This window comes from Perognathus longimembris, chromosome 17 (genome assembly GCF_023159225.1).
Source record: "Perognathus longimembris pacificus isolate PPM17 chromosome 17, ASM2315922v1, whole genome shotgun sequence".
Lineage (NCBI taxonomy): Eukaryota > Metazoa > Chordata > Mammalia > Rodentia > Heteromyidae > Perognathus > Perognathus longimembris.
In genome coordinates this window covers 52,717,181-52,741,591 of record NC_063177.1, presented here as the reverse complement: position 1 = coordinate 52,741,591, position 24,411 = coordinate 52,717,181, and the positions used below count along the sequence as shown (strand labels likewise).

The 24,411-nt window shown below is 56.3% G+C and overlaps 1 protein-coding gene and 1 long non-coding RNA gene across 9 annotated transcripts; one reads left to right on the top strand and one right to left on the bottom strand.

Moving 5' to 3' along the window:
- The first annotated feature begins 2,378 nt into the window (after window positions 1–2,378).
- On the top strand, window positions 2,379–19,389 carry Exoc7 (exocyst complex component 7). 8 transcript variants are annotated; one of them, XM_048364962.1, is made up of 21 exons: window positions 2,379–2,499; window positions 2,658–2,723; window positions 4,036–4,220; window positions 4,431–4,536; window positions 6,435–6,657; window positions 8,763–8,930; window positions 11,714–11,806; window positions 12,648–12,716; window positions 13,674–13,819; window positions 13,935–14,087; window positions 14,411–14,509; window positions 14,738–14,800; window positions 15,100–15,166; window positions 15,880–15,918; window positions 16,599–16,664; window positions 16,883–17,003; window positions 17,206–17,301; window positions 18,422–18,485; window positions 18,711–18,752; window positions 18,864–18,997; window positions 19,229–19,389. In XM_048364962.1, exons 1-21 carry the CDS (start codon window positions 2,440–2,442, stop codon window positions 19,329–19,331), a joined length of 2,163 nt encoding a protein of 720 aa, XP_048220919.1. In that variant the 5' UTR covers window positions 2,379–2,439; the 3' UTR covers window positions 19,332–19,389. The 8 variants fall into 8 exon arrangements, with proteins under 8 accessions (XP_048220919.1, XP_048220922.1, XP_048220921.1 ...); XM_048364965.1 differs by lacking the exon at window positions 11,714–11,806 and having other exon boundaries at window positions 2,384–2,499; XM_048364964.1 differs by lacking the exon at window positions 12,648–12,716 and having other exon boundaries at window positions 2,384–2,499.
- Window positions 11,240–24,319, bottom strand: LOC125365120. Its single transcript, XR_007213651.1, has 3 exons — window positions 24,309–24,319; window positions 17,927–17,934; window positions 11,240–11,366 (listed from the first exon to the last, which is right to left on the bottom strand). It is a non-coding gene; the product is annotated as an uncharacterized LOC125365120 (long non-coding RNA).
- Window positions 24,320–24,411: the final 92 nt, after the last annotated feature.

Below are 24,411 nucleotides of genomic sequence, written 5' to 3'. Positions count from 1 at the left end.
CTCTATGGGGGCTCCCGCTGGCCCAGCCGCTGCTGTCCTCGGGTACCTGTGAGGTCCAGGAATCTGTTAACTCTCTCTGCGGCCACATGCAAGTTCCAAGGGGGGGGGGAGGGGTGTCCTTACCTTCACCCCCATGGTTTCCCCAAGGGATGCCCCAGCCCCTCAAAAGGCCTGAGCACACAACAGTTGCTTAGGGGACAATTTGGAGCTGGGAAGATGAATGAAAAGCGCACCCGAAAAGCAAATAAGTGAAAGAATAAAACCTAGGAAGTTCCGTTGTGGGGAGGAAAGACAAAAAGCCGAAAAAGAATGTCTCCCACCAAACATGAAATGTATAATTCAGTAGTAAAGCGTTGTTCATTTGGCTTGCTGCAGTACTGAAGATTAAACGCCAGATTGAACTCAGGGCCTTGAACTTGCTAGGCAGGTGCTCTACCACTTGAGCTATGCCTTTACCCCACCCTCCGCCCCTGCCCCTGCCCCTGCCCTCTTATTTTGTTGGTCATAGGGCTTGAACTAAGGGCCTGAGTGCTGTTTCTGAGCTCTTTTTGCTCAAGGCTACAACTTGGAGCCACAGCGTCATTTCTGGTGGTTAATTGGAGATAGAGTCTCACGGACTTTCCTACCCAGGCTGGCTTTGAACCGTGATCCTTACATCTCAGCCTCATGAGTAGCTAGGATTACAGACCTGAGCTACCAGCACTCAGCTTCCAGCCCCCTTTTGCATTATGCGTTCTTTGTGCTGGTACTAGGACTTGAACTGAGGACCTAGTGCTCTTACTTGGCTTTCTTCCACTCATGGCTGGCTCTCTACCACTTTAGCCATAGCTCTACTACCAGCTTTTGATGGTTAATTGGAGATAAGTCTCACTTTCCTGCCCAGGCTGATTTGGAATTTCAGTCCCTGGATCTCAGCCTCCTGAGTAGCTAGGATGACAGGCGTAAGCCGTATGAGCCTTGCTCACATATGAGCTTTCTCCGTCAGATTGGCAGGTGTGCATGATAGCAAGCAAATATCCTGAGCTAACCCACCCAGGGTGGCTGAGGTGGCAGCCTCTCCTGGCCAGCTGTGTTGACTCAGTGCACCTCACCCCCCTGAGCCTGAGCTTCCTCGCCTGCCTACCAGAGACAACAGCTATTCCCAACTCCACTTGTAGGTTTACTATGAGGATTAAAGGAGATCATGCAAGGATGGTGTTTGTAACAGAGATGAGCAAACAGCGGGCTTTCAATGCAAAAATCACACTTAAACATTGAAAACACTGAAGGAAATTTGAAAAAAAAATGCCCACTAAGTTTCTTTACAAAACATGCAGGGATCGTGTACGAAATTAAAACATCGGTCCATTGGTAAATGTAAGGATGCCTTTCCTAAGACCTACAGAGGCCTTCTCCCATTTGGAGACCTCTTTCCTGAAGCATCACCGGTCCCTGTTCTGGAAACAACCATCTTCACAGCGATGCACAAGTTCTAAAATGCTGGGAGTGTCCTGTGGTCCCAGTGAGACCTGACCAGGCCTTCTCCAGAGTCCGTGACCCATTTCCTCCCCCTCTTTGCTTATCTAGAACCTGGGAGAAAACTTGCCCTGGAAACTTCTCACCCACCAGTAGTCCCTGCCTCATCGCCTATCTTCCTGTGCCTGGACACCCCACTGAGGGGCTCCACAAAGCCCCCCTGACGGCCATTTTCTCCCCCACCCCCACCCCCCACAGGAGCCAAAGGCAGGAGAGCCAGGGAATTTGGAACGGGAAGAAGGTTCGTGCTAGATTTTTCAGGAACTGGTCCAGACTATCCAGCCCTGCAGGGCCTCCATCCACTGCCCGGGCGATGGTTAGGAGAACCAGCATGGTCTGCAGCTACCAACAAAGCGGCCAAAGGAGCAAGGGGCCACGCCAGTCCTTCCTGTGGGAGCAAACGGACCTGCACCACGGGAGACAGGAGGAGAAGCAACCCCTTAAAATGCCACAGTAGCTGGGCACCCAGTGGCCCACACCTGTCCTCCTAGCCACTCAGGAGGCTGAGACCCGAGGACCCCGGTTCAGAGCCAGCCTGGGCAGGAAGGTCTGTGAGACTCTTCAGTGAACCACCAGAAAACGGGAAGTGGAGCTGTGGCTCAAAGTGGCAGAGCACCAGCCTTGGGTGAAAAAGCTCCTGCCGGCCTTGAGAGACAAAAAAAAAAAAAAAAAAAAGGCCCTTCGAGAACCTTCTCCGCGACCTTGGGGAGCGGACAGCCAGCCCCAAGCTCTGGGGAAGCCTCACTTTCCAGCCACACTCAAAATGGCTCCCTACCCAGGGCCATGCGTGCGTTCCGCGCAGGCGCACGGTGGCCGGAGCCGCGCCGGGGCGGGGCCGAGGGCGGAAGTGGGCGTGGCGGCGACGGAAGCCGCGCGGGGACGTGGGAAAGCGCTCTGCGGAGGGGAGCCGCGGCGTTCGGGGCCATGATCCCCCCGCAGGAGGCTTCCGCCCGGCGGCGGGAGATCGAGGACAAGCTGAAGCAGGTGAGGGAGGGGGGAGGGGGGGGCTGAGGAGGTGGAGGCCAGGCGCCGCGGGGCGAGCGGCGGAGAGCGGCGGCCAGGACCGGCCCTGGGGCGGGGAAGCGGCGGGCCCCTCTTGGCTTCCAACTTGGGGTGATGCCGTTCCGTCCTGTTCCTCCCAGGAGGAGGAGACGCTGTCCTTCATCCGGGACAACCTGGAGAAGAGCGACCAGCTCACCAAGAACATGGTGAGTGGCCCCCACCCCACCCTCCGGGAGGGGCCGGCAGGCCCCGTGAGGCCGGCGTCCGGGGAGGGGGCGGGGCGCGGGGGTGATGGACGGTGTCATTGACCAATGGCATCACGTCTTTCTTACCTAATTTCCCCCCCCCTCCCGGTGCTGCCGTGCCCCGCCCCTTCGCGGTGAACACCACGGCCGGTAGCGTTCTAGTTGGTCCTGTGCCATCGATTCAAGCCATGAGGGTCCTCAGCCTTTCCGAGAGGGCCTCGTCCTTAATCTGAGTTATCGTGAACTTGTTTGCTGAAACAGAGACCATGTGCCAACCTCGCCTATGTCTGTGAAGGATTTATGAGCATAATTCACCTCCTACAGAGCCTGATCTACAATAGATGTTCAGCAAGTGGTTCCTTATTCCAAAGGGAGCCTGGACAAATATACATTGTCAGTGCACACAAGGTGTTAGTCCTTCTTTCTTTCAGTCCTGGGGCTTGGGAGTCAGGGCCTGAGCACTGTCCCTGGATTATTTTTGCTCCAGGCTAGCGCTCTACCTCTTGAGCCACAGCGCCACTTGCGGCTTTTTCTGTGTATGTGGTGCTGAGGAATTGAACCCAGGGCTTCATGCATGTAAGGCAAGTACTCTACTACGAAGCCACATTCCCAGCCCATGTTGTCCTTATTTCTTGAGTCCCACTTTTAGAGAGAGGGTGTTGAAGGTGCCAGTGGTGTATATGTCAGGCTCCTCTTTATGAAGCTGCTATCTCTTTAGGAAAGTTTCAGAGAGAACAGAAATTGAAATTTGTCTTTAAAAGGTAGAGGAGGCTGAGTGCCAGTGGCTCACCTGTATTCCTAGCTGCTCAGGGAGATGAGGCCTGAGGGTTGTGATTCAAAGCCAGACTAGGCAGACAAATCTAGAAGAGTCTTCTCTCCAATTAAGGAGTGAAAAGCTAAAAAGTGGAGCTGTGGCTCAAGTGGTAGAGCTCCAGCCTTGAATGGAAAAATCTGAGAGAGCTTGAGGCCTGGAGTACTAGCATACACCCAAACAAAAGCTATCTCAGGAGTGACTAGCTTAGGGAGAATTAGTTTGGTACTTGACTGGCATTGAAATCAAATGTCAACCAGCATATTTTGGATCGGTTAGCATGTACTAGGCATGTGGTAGGTATTAGGAACGCAGGGAACAGGAGTAAACCGTGTCTCTTCCTGTGTGGAGCATATTATCTGGATAACCAGAGAAAAGACAGAAAGCACCAAATACCCAGGAGTGGGTGAGATCCGTGCCGGGACGGCCTGCAGCCAGCCAGCAGGAACTTTGCTTCTGCAGGTATCTATCCTGTCGTCTTTTGAGAGCCGCCTTATGAAGCTGGAGAACTCCATCATCCCTGTGCACAAGCAGACGGAGAACCTACAGCGGCTGCAGGAGAATGTGGAGAAGACACTGTCCTGCTTGGATCATGTCATCAGCTACTACCATGTGGCCAGTGACACTGAGAAGATCATCAGGGAGGGGTGAGCGCGGTGCGGACGGGCACAGCCCTCGTGCTTCCTGGGCCCGTGGCAGTAGTCCTCAGTAAGGAGAGGTGGGAGCGCTGGAGTGGGTCTGTGCTTGGAGTTCTCCTGCCCTGTGTGAATTCCTCCTCCTCCACATACCATGCCCTTCATCCCTTCTCTTTACTATCCTCCATCCTTCCAGACTGACACAGCTCTTCTCCTTCCCAGCCCCACAGGTAGGCTGGAAGAATACTTGGGAAGCATGGCCAAGATCCAGAAGGCTGTGGAGTATTTCCAGGATAACAGCCCAGACAGCCCAGAGCTCAACAAAGTGGTACGTAAGGGATCGGCGAGTAATGGGAGACTCTGGGGACATGGGTCCCTCACATGGTCTCCTGAGGGACACCTGGCCATTTCAAAGGAGTGAATAGGCATCTGACCATGAGAAATAATAATTATTTATTTTTTGCCAGTCTTGGGCCTTGGACTCAGGGAATGAGCACTGTCCCTGGCTTCTTTTTGCTCAAGGCTAGCACTCTACCACTTGATCCACAGCGCCACTTCCGGCTTTTTCTGTGTATGTGGTGCCGAGACATCGAACCCAGGGCTTCATGCATGCTAGGCAAGCTCTCTACCACTAAGCCACATTCCCAGCTACTAAAATAATATTTATTGAAACGAACTCCAGGAAATGAAAACAACAGGCTTGCTGGGGTTATCTGTCTTGGGAGGGGGTGTGTGTGTCACAGAAATGGACAGACAAAAGGTGAACAAATGCAGCCATGGCAGTCAATAGACACTATGTTGAAAATGAACTGGGGTGGGAGGGAAAAACTGGGAGAGAGCAAGGGAAGGGGTGACATTGTCTAAAAAGAGATGAACTCTTTACCTGACTTACATAACTGTATAATAACTCTGTACATCACCTTTATAATAACAGTTTTTAAAAAGTGAATATATAAGAATATAGAATGCAGTATGCAAGCTGTAGATGCTAATTTTTTTCCCCTCAGAAATAGTAAGTATAGGGCTGGGAATATGGCCTAGTGGCAAGAGTGCTCGCCTCGCATACATGAAGCCCTGGGTTTGATTCCCCAGCACCACATACACAGAAAAAGCCAGAAGTGGTGCTGTGGTTCAAGAGGTAGAGTGCTAGCCTTGAGCAAAGAGAAGCCAGGGACAGTCAGTGCCCAGGCCCTGAGTTCAAGACCCAGGACTGGCAAAAAAAGAAAGAGTAAGTATACATTTTTATTATGTTTGCTAATTTAGCTAGATTGTGAATTGTACTTCAAATGTAAGTTTGATATTTTTATTTATTTTTTGCCTGTCTTAAGGCTTGGACTCAGGACCTGGATGCTGTCCCTGAGCTTCTTTTGCTCAAGGCTAGCACTGCTACATGAGCCACCAGCCAATTTCTGGCTTTTTCTGAGTGGTTTATTAGAGAAAAGAGTCTCATAGACTCTCCTGCCCAGGCTGGCTTTGAACTGTGATCGTCACATCTCAGCCTCCTGAGACGCTAGGGTTATAGTCATGAACCACCAGCATCTGGCCTGACATTTGATTTTTATAAGTGCACTTTTGGTTTCTTCATTGTATCAAAAAATACATCATAGCTAGGCCTTGGTGGCTACTCAAGAGGCTAGGATCTAGAGGATCACAAATAGAAGACAGCTCAGGCAGAAAAGTCCATGAAACTCCATCTCTAATTAATCAGCAAAAAGGTTGGACTAGAGGCATGACTCAAGTAGTAGGGCACCAACTGTGAGCAAGAAAGCTGAGCAAAAGCACAAGGCCATGAGTTGAACCTTTGTTTTGCTCAAGGTTAGTGCACTGCCTCTTGAGCCACAGCTCCAGGTCCAGCTTTTTTTTTTTGCTGGCTAATTGGAGATAAGAGTCTTTGAGATTTGTCTGCCCAGGCTGGCTTTGAACCACAGTCCTCAGATCTTGGGCTCCTGAGTAGCTAGGATAACAGGTGTGAGCCACCAGTGAATGGTTAAGCTGCGACTTCTGGTAAACCCTGGGTTTTACCTGTGAGCCTCCATTTTGAAAGGCTATAAAGAAAGCAAACGCGATTTGGTGGTGTGTCTTCTGTGGGTTGTGGAAAGGGAGGAGGACAGCGCGGTCAGTGCAGAGGCCTGCGCCAGGAGGGCAGAGGAGGAGGCGGGTTGCAGAGTGCAATGCCAGCAGCAGCAGCAGAATGGACAACAACCTGCCGCTCTCTTGACCCTGCAGAAGCTGCTGTTTGAGAGGGGAAAGGAGTCGCTGGAGTCAGAGTTCCGCAGCCTGATGACCCGGCACAGTAAGGTGGTCTCCCCTGTGCTCATCCTGGATCTGATCAGTGGCGATGATGAGCTGGAGGTCCAGGAGGAGGTGGTGCTGGAGCACTTGCCCGAGAGCGCACTCCAGGACGTGGTCCGCATCTCCCACTGGCTGGTGGAATATGGCCGAAACCACGGTGAGCAGCGTCTGCTAGCTCCGCACACCCATAGCTTTCCCAGTCCTTCCTTCCTTCCTTCCTTCCTTCCTTCCTTCCTTCCTTCCTTCCTTCCTTCCTTCCTTCCGTCCTTCCTTCCTTCCTTCCTTCCTTCCTTCCTTCCTTCCTTCCTTCCTTCCTTCCTTCCTTCCTTCCTTTTCTGGGCCAGTCCTATGGCTTGAACTCAGGGCCTGGGTGCTGTCCCTGAACATTTTTGCTCAAAGCTAGTGCTCTACCACTTGTGCCACAGCTCCACTTCTGACATTTTTGGTGGTTAGTTGGAGATAAGAGTCTCATGGATTTTCCTGCCTGGGCTGGCTTTGAACCCCAGTGCTCAGATCTCAGCCTCCTGAGCAGCTAGGATGATAGATAGGTGTAGGCCACTGGTGCATGACAAAAAAAAATTTTTTTTTGAATTGAGCAGTAATGTCAGAAAAGGTGCCATGGGCATTGCAGTTTGTACTTTTCAGTTCTAAACTCTCCTTTTTTGCTCCGTGTGTACATCGTCTTACTATCTCTGTCTAATCTCCATCTTTCCACCAAGGCTGTGGTGGCAGGTCCTATGTCCATGGTAGATTTGAACACGTTGAATACGTGTGGCTCATGAGCTGTGCCAGGGAGCCTAGAGCTTAGGGGAAGATGTTCATGAGCTCTTTTTGGGGTGGAGAGGAACACCAATGGGCGGTCTCCTGACCTTGAGCACCTTTAAGCCAGAGCCTCTCTTGTTTCTTCCATTACATCAAGGTTCATGGCTCAGTATTTATTTTTTTATTTTATTTATTTATTTATTTATTTATTTGCCAGTCCTGGGGCTTGGACTCAGGACCTGAGCACTGTCCCTGGCTTCTTTTTGCTCAAGGCTAGCGCTCTACCACTTGAGCCACAGCACCACTTCCGGCCGTTTTCTATATATGTGGTGCTGGGGAATCGAACACAGGGCTTCATGTATACAAGGCAAGCACTCTTGCCACTAGGCCATATTCCCAGCCTCAGTATTTATTGATAAATGCAGAAATGTGTCATGGTTTCCATATTTGTTTTCTTGCTTGCATGCCCTCTGGAATTTTCCAGTGTCCTGGTATCGATACGGTGCCTTGGTGAACGTATTTGTAGGGATTTGCTTTGTTTCTCTGGGGATTTCTCAAGGATGAGACGATCAGGTTAAGTCTCTGATGTTGTTGCACACTTACTATCTCCAGCCCTTCCTGAGGAGATGTCAAGTGACAGGCTCATCGCAGTCAATGGCGGTCTGTCCTTCATTCGGCTCAGTTCAGTTTGTCATTTGCTAGGATATCCTCTCATTTGAATGGCTAGACATAAGATAGTTTCTTTTTTTTCTTTTTTTTCTTTTTTTTTTTTGGCCAGTCCTGGGCCTTGGACTCAGGGCCTGAGCACTGTCCCTGGCTTCTTGTTGCTCAAGGCTAGCACTCTATCACTTGAGCCACAGCGCCACTTCTGGCCATTTTCCACTAGGCCACATTCCCAGCAGGGTAGCTTCTTATTCATCAACATTTACTGTCTTTTTGTGTCCTATAGATTGTGTATATATCCTTTGCCCCAGTTAAATCTGAATGTTAACTTTTTTTAACTTATATCTGGGTATGGTGGTACATGCTTATAATCCAAGCAGTCTAAAGGCTAAGGCAAGAGGATCTCAAGCTTAAGGGCAACCTGAGCTTCAATAATAATAATAATAATAACAACAATAATTGTTATTATTATCCAGGCACCAGTGGTTTATGCCTATAATCCTAGCTAGCTACTCAGGAGGCTGAGATCTGAGAGTAGAGGTTTAAAGCAAGCCCAGGCAGCAAAGTCCTTGAGATTCTTAGCCCCAATTAACTGCCAGAAAACTAGAAATGGCACTGTGGCTCAAAGTGGTAGGGTATTAGCCTTGAATGAAAAAGCAACAACAAAAATCTCGTAACTCTTCATCTTAAGACTGCCTGATTTGAGATGAGGCCAGGTGGACGTCTGTGAGCCACAGCAGCCGCTAGGACGGGGCTCCCCCGCTGCGAGGGAGGGGGCACAGTGGCAAGCCACAGGCCGTGACCCCGGCTGCCATGTCTCTATTGCTGACTCTTCAGACTTCATGAATGTCTACTACCAGATCCGCTCCAGCCAGCTGGACCGCTCCATCAAGGGCCTGAAGGAACATTTTCGGAAAAGCAGTTCTTCCTCTGGGGTTCCCTACTCCCCTGCTATCCCCAATAAGAGGAAGGACACACCCACCAAGAAGCCAGTCAAGCGGCCAGGTGAGCCCCCCCTGCCCTGCCCTCTAAGCAGCAGCGACAACTGCCTGGGTCCTGTCATGCTGATGTCACCCGGGGCCAGCAGTGCAGACTCTAGCTTGTCCTGTGGTAACCCCGGCCCTATCTCCATGAGCCAGAAGCAAGTGTCTGTCACCCAGCAAGGCCCTTAAGTGAGCTCTTATTCCTAGCAGAGTGTGGGGGTGTTGTAGAGTATCTTTGGAGAGTGGGGGCGGGGGGTTCACAGGCGCAAGGTCACAGGGGCAACAGGACTGGTCCCTTGCTGGGTCCCCTTCCTCGACTTGGTCCTGTCCAGAGGCTAGGCATGCTTGTGCAGCCACGGTGGAGGTGGCGGGGACAGACTCTCCAGCCTTCTCCTTCTAGAAAGCCAGGACAACGGGAAACAATGCCTAGTGCGAGGCATCACAGCGATCTAGAAAGACAGAAGCCCCGGCGCGTCCTCAGGCCTCTGGGCTGGTGTGAGGGCCCCAGCGCCGAGGCAGTGCCTGGCGGGGAATGTCAGGGAAGGCCATGGTGGAGAGAGGCCTGGGCTGTGGGGTTTGGGTGTCCCAGAAGCAGCCCACTGTCTGATCCCCCCCTTAGCACGTACATCTCTAGCTACCTGTGCACCAGGTGAACTGAATCTGTGTGTCAACCACGGCCTGGAGAGCCTGACCTCAGCTCCAGGGGGGCCAGGGGTTGGGGTGACATTTAGATGTAGCATCAGGAAATAAGGCCAGTGAGGCCAAGGGCTGTACCCACTCTGCCCCAGAGTCCTGCTATTGCAGGCCCTTCCCTCGGTGCGGCTCAGAGGATATCCCTTCCCGCCCACGCCTGCCCGTGCGTCTCAGACAGTGAGGGGTCTGGTCACCTGCGGCCAGGTTTGGAGCCATTGGCTGCTCGAGTTTACCGTCAGGCACCCAGGTGAACGGCGGAGGTTTTCTAGGCTCTTGAGAGTTGGCAGGAGCTAGTGGATTCAGGTTAAAATGACAGCCTGGGGACAGGAAATCAAGCCCACTCTGGGGGAGCCAGCCTGGGGACCCCAGCAGGAAGTGTCCTGTCTTCTGACCGTCAGGTGCACGTTCTGGCTGTGCCAGCCTTCCTGGATGGCTGGGCCTTCATTGAAGGCCGCCTAGCCGCCCGGGCCTCTGTGCTTGCTTCCTCTTCTGCCTTGTACTCTGCCGAGACTCTAGGACCCCTTGTCAGCACCCCAGGAATACCCCCTGGTCATGAAGGGTCCTCCCACCCCACCCCCACCTTTTGGGAGGAAGATAGACGTCAGGGTTCGCCTTGGCCCTCATCTGCCTCCAATCTGCCTTGGCCATAGAGTCACGAGAGGAAAACTCTGGCCATGAGGGCCCTGTGGTTTCATGGGTTTTTAGCAGTGGGTATGATGGGGCCGGGAAGGTGGCTTCGCGGTACAGTGCTTGCCTAGCATGCACGAAGCCCTGGGTTCGATTCCTCAGTACCACATACACAGAAAAGGCTGGAGGTGGCTCCATGACTCAAGTGGTAGAGTGCTAGCCTTGAGCACAGAGAAGCTCAGGAACAGCACACAGGCCCTGAGTTCAAGCCTCAGGATGGGCAAAAAAAAAAAGTGTATAGGAACTGGTGGGTTGAGGTGTAACTTGAGGACAGTCAGCCTCCTGGGACGTCTGTGCCCCCGAGGGAAGGAGCAGAGGGAGACTCGTGGGCAGCCTCAGCGCACCCCCTGGTGACTGGGGCACCCGAAGGTCAGCGTCCCCAGTCTCCCGTAGGCCACGGTACTGCTTGGGTATCTGCCGAGCCTGCGGCCCATCTGCCCCTGGTCGGTGGTAGCGTAGGAATCTGAGTCACTGTTAGCAAGGCTGGAGGAGGACTTGAACCGGCCTCCAAACTGAGCCATCAGTGCAGACAGCGAGGAGCCTGCTGAACTTTGCCCTGGCTCCTCCAGCCTTGTGGGGGGGGGGCTGCCAGGACACCTCAGGTTTGCTGGCTTCAGACATGGTGGGGGGAGTCTCCAGGAAAGACAGAGCAGAACGAGGCTTGTGAGCCCCTCCCCTCCCCGGGACAGCTGCTGAGCGGGCAGCGGCTGGTTCACCTCGGTGCTATTTTACGGTGCTATTTTACGCTCCCCCATTGTCTGCCCTGAGGTGTCTCCTCCCCAGATGCTGTGGGGGCGGCAGTGTCATGGATTGTTTTCACTTGTGATACTAACTGTTCTTTTTCTCCCCCACCCCCATGCCAAGAGCATGTTGTCCCTCTCCTCCTGCTGTCCCTCCTGGGTGGTGGCATCTGTTGGCCCCTTCACTGCTGTGGTGGTTTGGGGACTCCCTGGTGTGGGGGCCTCTGGGGGCTCTGAGCCTCCCTATCACCAGCTCCCAGGGGCTGCTTGCCGCGGACTGCTGTTTGGCCTTCTTCCCAACACTGAGCATGCTTTGGGAGCTCGGCCTGGGTCTGGGGCTGAGCCTTGCCCTTGGCATTATGGGAGCTTTGCTACCAGCTCCTCCATCCATACTGACTAAAATGCCACTGGTAGCATTTTTTTTTTTCCTGCTTTTTACTTTTCCTGGTGGCTCTTGGTGCATCTGTCTCCGTCTCCCTCTGCACTTCCTCCCATGAACCTAAGTCCAGAGCTGTGCAGAGCTCAGTGCTGCTGAGAGGATGCCTTCTCCCTCCCTGGGGCGAGGCGTGCCAGGGCATGCTCGCTGTCGGGGGGGCCTGGGCGGGGCAGGTGGAGGGCCGCTGCTGTTTTCTCTCACTCGTTTCCTAGGTCTTCTTATCTCCTCTCTGTGTGGCTCTGGTGACAGGGACGATCCGTAAGGCTCAGAATCTTCTGAAACAGTATTCCCAGCATGGTCTAGATGGGAAAAAGGGGGGCTCTAACCTCATTCCTCTGGAAGGTAATCATCACCCCACCTCCCCCTCCGTTCCCTCCTTCTCCACTGTGTGTCCCATCGCTGGGCAGGGCAGAGCCTCCCCCAGTAGGGCCTTGGGAGAAACCCTAAGGGGGAGCAGGGTGGGGACAGCCTGTCCCTGGTACCCGCTCCCACTTCAGCAGGTCCAGGGACAGGGTTTGTGGCCCTCAGCCTGGTCCTCTCTGGCTCCATGGCAGCTCTGCCCTCCCTGAGGCGCCCTCCCCCACCCCCTGTCTCCTGTCCGTGTCTCCTGTGTGAACTCAGAGAAAGTTCTTTGTCTTGGGGGCAGCCCTTTCACGCTGAGACCAGCAGGGCGGGACCAAGCTGGCCACGCCCCTCTAGAAAGGGGACTGCTTTGCAGCAAGGGACATGCTGCCTAGAGGCCATGCCCTCCCTTCTGTCCACAGAGGACACTGTGGCCAGGCCAGCCGTCCTGGGGAGCCTGACACTTCCTCTAAAGCGTCGCTCTAGAGGGCAAGGAAAGGCTGGCCCCGTTCCGTCCACTAGGCCTCTCCCCAAACATGGCGAGGTCAGGAGGACCCCTGGGGGTCTCTGACATCAGACCTGCCTTGGTCCACCTGCCCCCTGGCTTGGGCAGTGAGCAGGCCAGGAGAGAATTCCCTGCAAGTCAAGCTTGAAACGGCTGTTCCCACAGTGGTTTGAGGCAGCGGAGGGGCTCAGAGCCTTCCCAAGGCCCCCCCTCCCTACTCCCCCACCTCACAACCCCCTTCTGGAGATCAAGGGCTTCTTCCCCACACCCCGAGGGGCAACTGCCCAGCCCCCTGGATAAACGCTGCTTGTGTTTGTGCGGCTGACGTCTCGCTAGGTCACGAGCATGATTTCCGAGTTAAGCACCTGTCCGAGGCCCTGAACGACAAGCACGGGCCACTGGCCGGTGAGTATCGTCGCCCAGCCCCAGGGCAGCTGCCGATACTCCCCGTGCAGCCGTCCCGGATGCCTGCTCCTGCCGAGCCGAGCCCAGCCGGGTCCACTCCGCTCCGAGGACCGGCCAGGCCCATCGCCCGGCTCCCACTCCAGCCTCGTGGCCGCTGGGTCTTCCGGCCTCTCTCGAGAGGGGAGTGCAGGCCTGGCTGCCAGGCCTTAGCCGGGGCAAAGCCGCTGCTCGCCGCTTGGAGGCAGGCAGGACGAAGGGGGCTCCTCAGAGCCCCTCCCGTCGGCACACGGGGCCAGGCTGCCCCTCGCTGGCCCGCGGTAGTGGGATGCGCGCTCTTCCTGGAACAGCTGACCGGCAAGGATCCCTCGCCATCTGGAGTTCACTTATCTCTTCTCCAAGTTTTGCTTTGTTTTGCTTGTTTTTTTTTTTTTTTTGAGACATTGTCTCCCTTTGTAGTCCAAGCTGGCCTTGAACTCACTGTCTTCCTACCTCAGCCTCCCAAGTGCTAGGATTACAGGTGTGAACAGTGGTTCACCCAGCCTCTTCTCAGATTTTGACCCCAGGCCAGCCGTCTTCCTCATGGATAGCCCAACGCCCCCTCTTACATATTCCAGAAGGCCTGGCCTGGCCTTTTGTGTAGGGATCCTCCCTCCTTCTGTCCTCCCACACGTCTGGTATCTGGTGCTCTGGGGACTAAGTACTGCCTGCCCAGGGCTGAACCGGATGCCAGGACAAAGGCTGCACTCAGCGCTTGATCCTCCTCCCTCCCACCCCCCACCCCCACCCCCGCTGGTTGGCTGCCAGAATCCTCCTGTCTTCCTGACACAACAGCCCGCCTCTTCCCAAGTGCCGAGGGCCTAGGCTACAGGCCGGGAGCCGGGGAGACCCCACCCCCCCGCAGCAGGCCGAGCAGCCCCTTCCCATCCCGGCAACTCAGGGGCTCTGCTGTCCCCGCAGGGAGAGACGACATGCTGGATGTGGAGACGGACGCCTACATCCACTGCGTCAGCGCCTTCGTCAAGCTGGCCCAGAGCGAGTACCAGCTGCTGACTGACATCATTCCCGAGCATCATCAGAAGAAAACCTTTGACTCCTTGATCCAGGTCCCGCCCCGCCCCACACGGGGGGCTCTGACCCTGCGGTCACTGCCTTCCTGCCCCGGGGAGCCGGGCTCTGCCGTACCGCTCCTCCCTGAGCTGGGCCCTGTCCGCCTCCCAGGATGCACTGGATGGCCTGATGCTCGAGGGAGAGAACATCGTGTCTGCCGCCCGCAAGGCCATCATTCGCCACGACTTCTCCACGGTGCTCACCGTCTTCCCCATCCTGCGGCACCTGAAGCAGACCAAGCCCGAGTTTGACCAGGTGCTCCAGGTAGGTGGCCCAGGAGGCCCCCGAGAAATGGGAAGGAGGACCTGCGCTTCCCTCGTCTCCGGGATAGCCCGTTCTGTGCTCCCAGACCTCACCTCTGCGTGAACAGAGCTGCCGAGCTCGGCACCAGTCAGGACAGCCACGAGGGGGCTGAAGAAGAGGTGTGGCTCCCTTGGGCTGGAGATGGAGGGTCAGGCCCCCCCCCCCCCCCCGGCGTGAGGAGAGGGAAGCCTCTGGAAGAGTTAGGCTCCATGGACAGCCTGCTGCCAGAGCACTGGCACTGGCTGGGGCTCTGGCCTGCTTGTGTAGCCATGTTGTTTCCACAGGGCACAGCCGCCAGCACCAAGAACAAGCTGCCCGGTCTCATCACCTCCATGGAGACCATTGGAGCCAAAGCCCTGGAGGACTTCGCAGACAACATCAAGGTGCCTGCCCTCCCTTTGCTTGCCTTCCACTGGGGGGAGGGGGAGGTGGCCCCCGCTCTGGAGCCCCGGGACAGGAAGCCCTTCCCGCCATCCCACTGAGCTTGAGGCTGAAGGACGTCCTAACACTCACCTTCCAGCAGGTGGCGCCCTAAGCACGCTGATGGGCCTGGGGTGGGCCAGAGGCTGTCGGGAGCCCTTTCAGGGAATTCAGGCCGCTTTTCTCCACAGAATGATCCAGACAAGGAATATAACATGCCCAAGGACGGCACCGTGCATGAGCTCACGAGCAACGTAAGTGCCGCCTGAGGCCTCGGGGAAGGTGCGGGAAGGGGGCTCCTGACTGTAGGCTCTGGGCACTGCCCTGTGGAGGGGACCTGAGCTATCCCGGGGTCTCAGCATTCATGACTGCTCACTAGTAGCAGTTGGGTGAAGGGTACAATGTCTCCCGCAGACAGGGCCAGAGGGTGACTCGGGAAATCCCAACTGGGCAGACCCCTGGCCTGAGTCCCATCCCGCTGATCAGAAGAGCTGGGAGGGGCCCTCAGCCTGGGCCCTCCCCTGAACTTCCTCCTCCTGTGTTCCCCCGCCAGGCCATCCTCTTCCTCCAGCAGCTGCTGGATTTCCAAGAAACAGCAGGTGCCATGTTGGCCTCCCAAGGTACTTGGCACCCCAGCTGCCTGTGCCCTGCTCCTCTCTCTTGCCTGGAGACAGGAGCTTAGACAGCCCCGCCCCCACCCCCACCCCAGGAGGGTGTGGCGTGACCTCCACTGGGTGAGAGCAGGGCATGGTGAGGAATGAGACACAAGCTGTGGGGACCCTGAACCCCGGGGCCAGGCTGGAGAGCGAGATTGCTGGTGCTTTCAGCCCCTCCCTTGTCCTTTGGCCACCTTTGCTCTGGAGAGGACACTGCTGGCCTGAAGGTGCCCTTCCTGCCCTCCTTCCATGCTTCTCCACTGCCTCTCGTCTACCTGCACTGCTGATCAGCTTCACAGTGGACCCTCAGTGGGCTAGCCTCTAAGGGCCTCCTGGCCACCATCCTGGGACTGGGGTTCGGGCCGGGGGGGTGGGAGGGTTGGCATGCAAGGAAGAGCTCTCTTGTGGGTCTTTCCAGGCTCCTTTCTGCCTCCATGTTGGGGACAAGAAGCCAAGGGGCTGGCTCTGGCCTCTTCTCCAGATGTGCACTTTCCAGTACGTCCAGTACATCTGGAGAGGCCTGGCCTGGCGTGGGCTGCCGGCTGGCTGTAGGGGGTGGAGGTCTGCTTGGCTCAGGGTGACCACAGCCTTCTAACCTGTTTTTTGCACTTTGCATCTTTCTCCCTCTGTTTCCCTCCCTTTGCCCCCCTCTGTGTGCACTGCCTTTCACTCCATAGTTCTTGGGGACACATACAATATTCCTTTAGACCCCCGAGGTAAGCAGCATGGCTCCCCAGCCTCCTCCTCCCCTCCGAAGCCCCTTGGGTGAAGTTCCCTGGGGATGAGCTCTCAGAACCTGCTTGGGGGGGCAGCAGGTGTGGGTCAGCGGGGACACGAGAAACTTAGAGTGCTCTCACCTCTCCCTGCTCCCTTCATAGCCAGCTTCTGTCTCTGAGCCTATCCGGTAGCACTGCCATGCCTACCTAGCACCTGGATACCCCCTCTTAGCTCGCCTACCCCTCCTGCTTGGCCATCGGCTCTGCCATCAGCAGGTCTTTATCTTCCCGGAGGCCTGGGAGTCGGGGGTTATGGGAAGTGGGGTGATGGTGGAGAGGCTGTGGGCTCTGTTTTTTAAGACTGTTGTTGGAAAACAGGAAACATGGGGGGCCTAGCATAGTATGTAGCCAAAGGGAGGAAGTCTGGGGACCCACTTGTACCCTACCAACATAGGTAGCCTGGGTTCCATCCCCCTGTCCTGAGGGATGGGCCGCCTGGTGTCCAGATGAGATGGAAGGCCGCATTTCCCTGCAGAGGGCAGACGCGCCACGCAGCGGGCGTGCCGCTCTTCCCGAGCTCCCCGTCCTCTTCCAGCACTTTCCCTGCTGCTCCTTGGGTGGGGCAAGGCCGTCGGAGGCCTTAGCCACGGCCACCTCAGTAACAGGACTTTTCCTCTCAGAAACCAGTTCTTCAGCCACCAGCTACAACTCTGAATTCAGCAAGCGGCTTCTGAGCACCTATATCTGTGAGTGTCTTTGGGGGAGAACCGCACCCTGCCGTTTCCCTCTCTCGCCTGTTCTCTGTGCCCTCTGGCTATTTCTGGGTCCCTCTTTCTGACCCCAGAATAGCAACCCAGACTCCAGAGTAAGGAAGCTATGGGCAGAAATTGGTCCGTGGCCCTGGGGTTGGGGCAGTTGAAGGCAGACTGCCTCGCTGGACGTGGCCTCCTCTTTCCCTGTGCAGGTAAAGTGCTGGGCAACCTGCAGCTGAATTTGCTGAGCAAGTCCAAGGTGTATGAGGACCCAGCACTGAGCGCCATCTTCCTGCACAACAACTATAATTACATCCTCAAGTCCCTAGAGAAGTGAGTGGCCGCAGGCCTGGCTCCGGGGCCCGACCTTGCTAGCCTCTGCCCTCGGCAGCCTCTTCGCCGTCCTCCATCCCGGGAGGGGTGAGCGGGAAGACTCAAAATGGGATGGGAGCTCTCCGTCCTGGTGTTGCCGCCGAAGCCGTCAGCCTCTGGGCCAGTTCTCTGTTTCTCTCCTTCCTCCCAAACCCGCACCCAGGTCGGAGCTGATCCAGCTGGTAGCTGTGACCCAGAAGACCGCCGAGCGTTCCTACCGGGAACACATTGAGCAGCAGATCCAGACCTACCAGCGCAGGTGCGCAGCCGCCCCCGCCCCCCCCCTCCCCCCCCCCCCCCGCGGCCTGGGCCTGGCCGCACGCAGCCTTGCCAGCGACTCGGCGGGTGGGGTCCTGTGCGCCTGGTCCCCAGGGCTCGGCAGGCTAAGTGAGGGGTCTGCCCCTTCCTGTGCCCCTGACCTTGGGTGCATTGGTTCATTCGTTGATTCATTTCCCACTTCTTCCTTTGAGAAAGGGCAGTGCCCTGGGGCCCAGGCCCCCGGCTCATGGCCTTCCGCCTTTGCACTCCGGGTGTTGAAGTGACAGGCGCGAGCCTCGCTTCTCTGCTTGTGTCTCTGCTGGTTTTGCTTGTGCTCGGGTTTAAACCGGGCCTCATGCTTGCTAGGCAGGGGTTCCTCCACTGGGCAGTACTGTCATCCATGTTTTGCTCTGTTTTGAGGTGGGGTCTCTTACATTGTGCCCATGAGGATACCTGGACAACCCATCCTATTGTGTGATTCCTGCCACAGCTGGGATGACAGGCTGTGCGCCATCATGATCAGCCTCTTTCTCTTGAGATGGAATCTAGCAAACTCCCCACCACCTCCACCAATGGCCTTCCATCTTAGTCTTTCTAGTAGCTAGCATTATAGGTGTGACTCTAACCTCGCTTCCTGGCTTCCACTTTGATTTTTGTCACCATCAGGCTTTGGACTCAGGGCCTCGAGCTTGTTCAGTTTGCACTTTATTCCTTGAACCATGCCTCCGGCCTAGCTTTTGGTGGTTAATTAGGAGATGTAGTCTCTTGGACTTCTCTGTTTCTGCTGGATGCCGGTGGCTCACACCTGTAATCCTAGCTACTCAGGAAGCTGAGATCTGAGGACCCAGGCTCCAAGCCAGCTGAGGCAGGAAAGACCGTCTGTTACCTCCAACCAAAAAGCTGGAAGTGGAGCTGTAGCTTCAGTGGTAGAGCAATAGCCTTGAGAAAAAAAAAGGTGAGGGACAGTGCCTGGGCCCCAGATTCAAGCCCCAGGACTTTGTCTTACACACACACACACACACACACACACACACACACTCACATACAAAGTCCACCTCAGAGAAGCAGCTACCTGAGGCGGCCCTCCCTGGCCTCATGAGTCCCTTTCTGCTGTCTGGCAGCTGGTTAAAGGTGACGGATTACATCACAGAGAAGAATCTGCCCGTCTTCCAGTCTGGAGTCAAGGTGAGCTGCCGGCCTGGCTGGAAGGATGGATGCTGAGCAGATGTGGCGCTCTGTGGTGTCTTGGGGGGAGAATGGAAGAACATCCCTGTGGGATCAGAGGGTGGAGAGGGTTTGCAGCTGTTGGGACAGCGGGCGAGAGGAGCAAGCCCAGCGTGTGGGGGACAGGGTGGCCCGGGCGGCTTCTGAGCCAGCCCTCTCTGCCTTCCCCCCCACCCCTGCCTCTAGCTGCGGGACAAGGAGCGGCAGATGATCAAGGAGCGTTTCAAGGTGAGTCTGGATCCTCTCCCCTCTGTTGGCCTCCGCTGCTGTGGCAGCTGGCAGCGCAGACCCGGAGCTCCTACCTCAGACTCTGTGGCTTGCTTTCCGCTTGGTGGCCAGGGGTTCAACGACGGCCTTGAAGAGCTGTGCAAGATCCAGAAGGCCTGGGCCGTTCCGGACACAGAGCAGAGGGACAGGATCCGCCAGATCCAGAAGAAAATCGTCAAGGAGACCTACGGGGCCTTCCTGCAAAGGTGACCCCTTCCCTCTCCCCAGCCCTCTGCCACCCACTTCCTGGGGGTGGGGAGGGGCTGCGCGCTCCGCTTCCTCAAGGGAAGAAGGAGGGGTGGTGGGGCTGGGCAGCGCATCCAGTGCTGGGGGCACTGCCTGCCATCTCCCACACCTTGTCCAAAGTGCTTGGGTGGAAGGGGTGCCCACCATCCCCTGACCCCTGACCCCTGACCCTGGTGTGTCTGCCTGGTTAGGTACAACAATGTGCCCTTCACCAAGAACCCCGAGAAGTACGTCAAGTACCAAGTGGATCAGGTGGGCGACATGATCGATCGCCTTTTTGACACCTCCGCCTAAGCTTGCCAGAGTCCCGCGCTAACCCTGTCGGTGGACAGATAAACCCGTGTTAACTTGCTTCTGGGCTGGGTGAGTTTGAAGTTCTTTGAAACAGAGAGCTTTCTTTACCCTGCCCAGGCAGGAGCCTGTCCTGCGGCCTTCTGGTCTGGGGCCCCCTCCTCCCAGCAGCTCACGAGTCTCTGTCAAGCCAGCACTCTCCAGAACATGGGGTGCTTTCACACCCAAGCACAGCCAGCAGCCATCAACAAGTGGCTTCTGAGACAGGAGAGGAAAGAAGGAAGACAGGCCTAGGCGCCCGCTGCCTTGTGTATACTGAGAACACGAGCGAAGGCCGTCCCTTGGCCTAGTGGAGCACTGGGGGTAGAGAGCTCTCCTTCACCTCAAAAGTGTGGGTGAGCAGGCTATGTCAGCACCGACCTTCTAAAGAAAAAGTACCCAGGAGCTGGTGGCCCACGTCTGTAACCCTAGCTACCCAGGAGCCTGAGGTCTTGAGGAGCGAGGTTCTAATAGCCCAGGCAAGAAACTCTGTGAGACTCTTACGTCCAATCAACCACCAGAAAACTGGAAGTGGAGCTGTGGCTCAAAGTGTTAGAGCACTAGCCTTGAGCAGAAAAGCTCAGGGACGGTGCCCAGGCCCTGAGTTCAAGCCCCATGACTGGCTAAAAGAAAAAAAGCAGAGTTGTCCTGCTCTTTTGGATTGGGTATGTGCTCCATAATCTTTTCCATAGCCCTGTTGGTGACGAGGAATAGGAGAGCCCTGTCTCCATTCCTTTCTGGGTTCAGTCCACTGCAAGAGGAGTTCTGACCTACTTTCTGAGGCCAGCTGCTCAAGCAACTGCCCCCAGTCCCCGGCATGAGGATCTCCTGGCCCAAGGCGAGACAACAGTAGCAGGAAAAGGAGCAGGTAGCATGTGAACACCGAGGGAGGTCAGGGCACGGGGTCAGGCCCCACCTTCTCATGATAATAGTGAAAGGGTCTGAATTCAGGGAGGCAGATCCTTGGCGGGGGGGGGGGGGGGGGGGGGAGCTGGCACTCCTCCTCTCTGAAGACCCTGCTCTGGCCTGCACTCCAGCTGTAGGAAACCACACCATGCTGCAAGGCATGCGGCCGTGACAGGCATCCTCAGCAGGGGTGGGTCACACGTCCACCCTGCTCACATCCACTGGGCAGGAGTCATCGGGCCACCTTACTCCTTCCTTGGATTCTCAGCTAGGGGAAGTTTGGGTCTGGCTCAGCGACAGGAACATCCAGAGGAGTGAGCATCCTCTTAGGAGAGTTCTGGGCATCGTAAGCTCATTTCAGGGGCCAGAGCTCACCTGGGCCGTTAGGGAGGCTAGGCTGGGTTACTGCTCCAGACAGACAGACCTGCTTCTTCCCCACTAAGATGCTGGGGGGCACGGGGCCACCAGAGTCCCAACGGGTCTGCAGCTTCCAGCATACCCAGCCCAGCCCTGGGCGTGCGGCTGGTCAGCTCTGCTCGGTCACATGACCCTCACCACCTCAGAGGGGCCTTGGCCACCGCCCACCTTCAGGATCGGATCCTGGGTTCCCTCACCTCCTCCTCCCCTCTTGCCCTGAGCCAGTGCTGCTCTTGTGCCCCAAGTGCACAGAAGAGCCACCTTGCAGAAGAGCCGCAGCAGCCTGACCCGGAAGTAAACTGCAGGTAGAAGGGGGTGTCAGGACGAGGCCTGGCGGGGCTGGCCTGGGAGGCAGCAGATGGCGGAGAAATAGAAGTGGGCCAGGTGGATCGCTCCCGCCCAGAACCACACGCCCGCAGCTCCCTGCCCCGCGCACAGCAGCAACAGCAGCAGCCACCGGCCGGTACCCAAGTTCCAGGGTGGACTGGAGCGCCACGTGCCTCAGGCCTAGCTAGGAGGAGACAAGTCGGGCCTTTGCCAGGGTGTGGGGGGAGCGCGCTGCACCTCCCTCCGCCCTCCATCAGCTCTGCACCCGCCCCTCTTTGACCATCGCCTGGAAGCGGGGCACTAGATGCTGTGCAAGGCCTGGGCTTCCACAGCATGAACTACATATTCCGTGTGTGTGTGTGTGTGTGTGTGTGTGTGTGTGTGTGTGTGCTGGTACTAGGGCTTGAACTCAGAGCCTTTCCTTCTCACTGGTGTTACACACACACACACACACCCGGGGCCGGCACTCTACTACTTGAGCCATACCTCTGCTTCTAGCTTTTTCTTAGTTAACTGGAGATAAGAGTGACAGACTTTTCTGCCGAGGCTGTCTCTGGACCACCGTCCTCAGCCCTCAGCCTCCTGAGAAGCAAGGATTGTAAGTAAATGCCGGTAGCACTCAGCGTCACATCCCCTTGACACACGCAGTCTCGCCACACAGGCCTGGACCGCCCCGGCTGGGAAAGGCGAGCCCCACCCCTACATCTCGTGACTTGCGATGGCTTCTGGGGCACCCCCCTTGGGCCCTAGGAGGACATTTCTGCAGCACCTGGGATGGCCTCCAGTTAAAGAAAGGTATCATTCAGAGATGAGTTTTCACTGAAAAAAATAAATGCACTCTGTACTGTTTCATGGCAGGGAAATGGGTGTAGACATATCCTCTACGGAGCCATCACACCTGATCGGAGTCCCCGGGGAAGGGGTGGTGGAGAGGATTGCTCTGCTGATTAGGACAGCGCCCGATGGGCTTGCGGATGTTCATTGGGTGGCTACACCGTCAGGAGCGCTGCGGCAGCCTGAGCCTCGGGCTTGCCAGCAGCCCAGCCGCCGCGCGGTTCTCACACCCCCCCCCCCCCCGGAAGTGGCCAGGATCAGTGATGATCGTACCTGTGGCCCTCGAGGAGGGGAGCCAAGGAGAGAATTGGACAGGGGCTGCCGTTTGGTGGGAGATGCAGGCAGGCTGAGAGCTCTGTGCCTCTCGGCCTCCACTTAGACTAAGCCAGAGAGGGCAGAAGACAAAACCCTGCATCAGATGCGTTGCTAGCGGCACTGTCTCCCCTCCACCCGGCCCCAGCACCAGTGATGCTGAAGGTGCAGCTGGTCCCTGGGGAAGTGGGGGAGCCCTAAATCACAGCTAGTCTCTGTGGGGAGACCAGGCTAGACCCCGCCCACCTACATCCTGGTCTCGTGGTCTACTTGGGCCTCCTAGGCCACCCTGAGCCTGTGGGAAAGGTGCCACCACTCTGAGGGGGCCCCTCCCCCAGCCCAGCCCAGCCCTTGGGCTCTGGCTGGAATGAGAACACCACGGCAGTGGCCAGAGGAGGAGGAACTCCTCTCCATGGAGGCCTCTGGGCTCCAGACGGGGAAGAGGTGAAGGGGATCTGGAGACAGCGCCTCTAGCCTCACTGCTGACTCTCAGAGGGTGAGCCAGCCTCCCCAGTGAATCCAGGGCAGTGTGGCACATCCAGCCAGGACGAGGGGCGCAGGCTGACACTGAGGCCTCCTCTGCGCACGCGCCCCTTCAACACAGGAGGCTTAAACCCCATTGGCAGAGGTACCGTTGCATGGCTCAGAATCTAGATGATTCCCTGAAACTGCAGGGGCAAATTGAGGTTGAGGGTGGGAGCCCAGGCTGAGGGATGAAGTTCAGGCTCAAATTCCAAGGGATATAACTCTCCACCTACCACTGGATTCTCCACCTGCCCTGGCCCAGCAGTGCTGGGTGCCCAGAGTGAAACTCACCAGGCCTGGGTTTCTTAGACCTGATGCAACTCAGCTTTGGCCATAGAGGGGAGCACTAAGGTCAAAGGGGACAGTGGGCAGACATCACTGCTCACACCTGTCACCCAATCTACTCAGGAGGCTGTGGTCCAGAGGGCCACCGTTCAAGTCCATCCTGGACAGAAAAGTCAGAGTCCATCTATTGAAAAAAATAAAAAATCCCTGTTGGCCTGGGAATATGGCCTAGTGGCAAGAGTGCTTGCCTCATACACATGAAGCCCTGGGTTCGATTCCCCAGCACCACATATATAGAAAATGGCCAGAAGGGGCGCTGTGGCTCAAGTGGTAGAGTGCTAGCCTTGAGCAAAAAGAAGCCAGGGACAGTGCTCAGGCCCTGAGTTCAAGGCCCAGGACTGGCAAAAAATAAATAATTGTTAAAAAAAATCCCTGTTGAAGATGTGGATCAAGTGGTAGAGCTCCAGCCCAACAAGCACGCTGAGCAAATGGGAGTCCCTGAACTGAAAACTGCTTATTAGGAAGAATGAAAGAAAAAAAAAAAAAGGTAGATGGCGGGCACTGATCAGGCTGTTCAGACCCAAACTCTCCTCAGAGAACTAGAAGCTGAGGAGGACCTGTCTCATGTGTACGTGGGACTAGAACTAGGAAGTGGTGGGTTGGGAATGTGGCCTAGTGGCAAGAGTGCCTGCCTCGTATACATGAGGCCCTGGGTTCGATTCCCCAGCACTACATAGACAGAAAATGGCCAGGAGTGGCGCTGTGGCTCAAGTGGCAGAGTGCTAGCCTTGAGCAAAAAGGAAGCCAGGGACAGTGCTCAGACCCTGAGTCCAAGGCCCAGGACTGGCAAAGAAAGAGAGATTAGGAGATACAGTGTATCCAGTGAAAAGGTTTGCATGGTTTATTGACTGAAGAAAAAATGTCGTTCTCCACAGTCCCTAATCTCTGACTCCAACCACGTGTGTGTGCATGTGTGTGTGTGTGCTCGGATGCTGGTACTGGGGCTTGAACTCAACCTGAGTGCTGTCCCTTAGCTGTTTCACTCAAGGCTGGTGCTCTACCACTGAGCCATTCCACTTTAGGCCTTTTGCTGGTTAACTGGAGATAAAACTTTGGCGGACTTTCCTGCCCTGGCTGTCTTCGAACCCCAATCCTCGGATCTCAGCTAGGACCGCAGGCTTCTGGCCACTGACTCCAATCCTTGCACATCCAAACGTGTCCACAGTGCCTTGATTCAAGTTACTCTGTCAAGATGCTTTTGGAGACGTTGGGGTCCCTCGATGGGCCCGGAACTAGGCTCAAGGCGGAGTGGTTGGGGAGCCCAGGGCCAGTGACCAGGGCCCCCCCACACACACACACGTGGCTCACCGGTGTGAGGCCGCTGGACTCCTGCTCTGGCAGGCTGCCCTGTGCCCGGGCACATGGGCGGCGGGGCGCG

Bases quoted from the DNA above. Each gene is read 5' to 3' on its own strand.
- Exoc7 (XM_048364962.1), top strand. From the start codon at position 2,440: ATGATCCCCCCGCAGGAGGCTTCCGCCCGGCGGCGGGAGATCGAGGAC. The intron at 16,665-16,882 runs GTGAGTGTCTTT...TTCCCTGTGCAG, and splicing joins GCTTCTGAGCACCTATATCT to GTAAAGTGCTGGGCAACCTG. The intron at 17,004-17,205 runs GTGAGTGGCCGC...ACCCGCACCCAG, and splicing joins ATCCTCAAGTCCCTAGAGAA to GTCGGAGCTGATCCAGCTGG.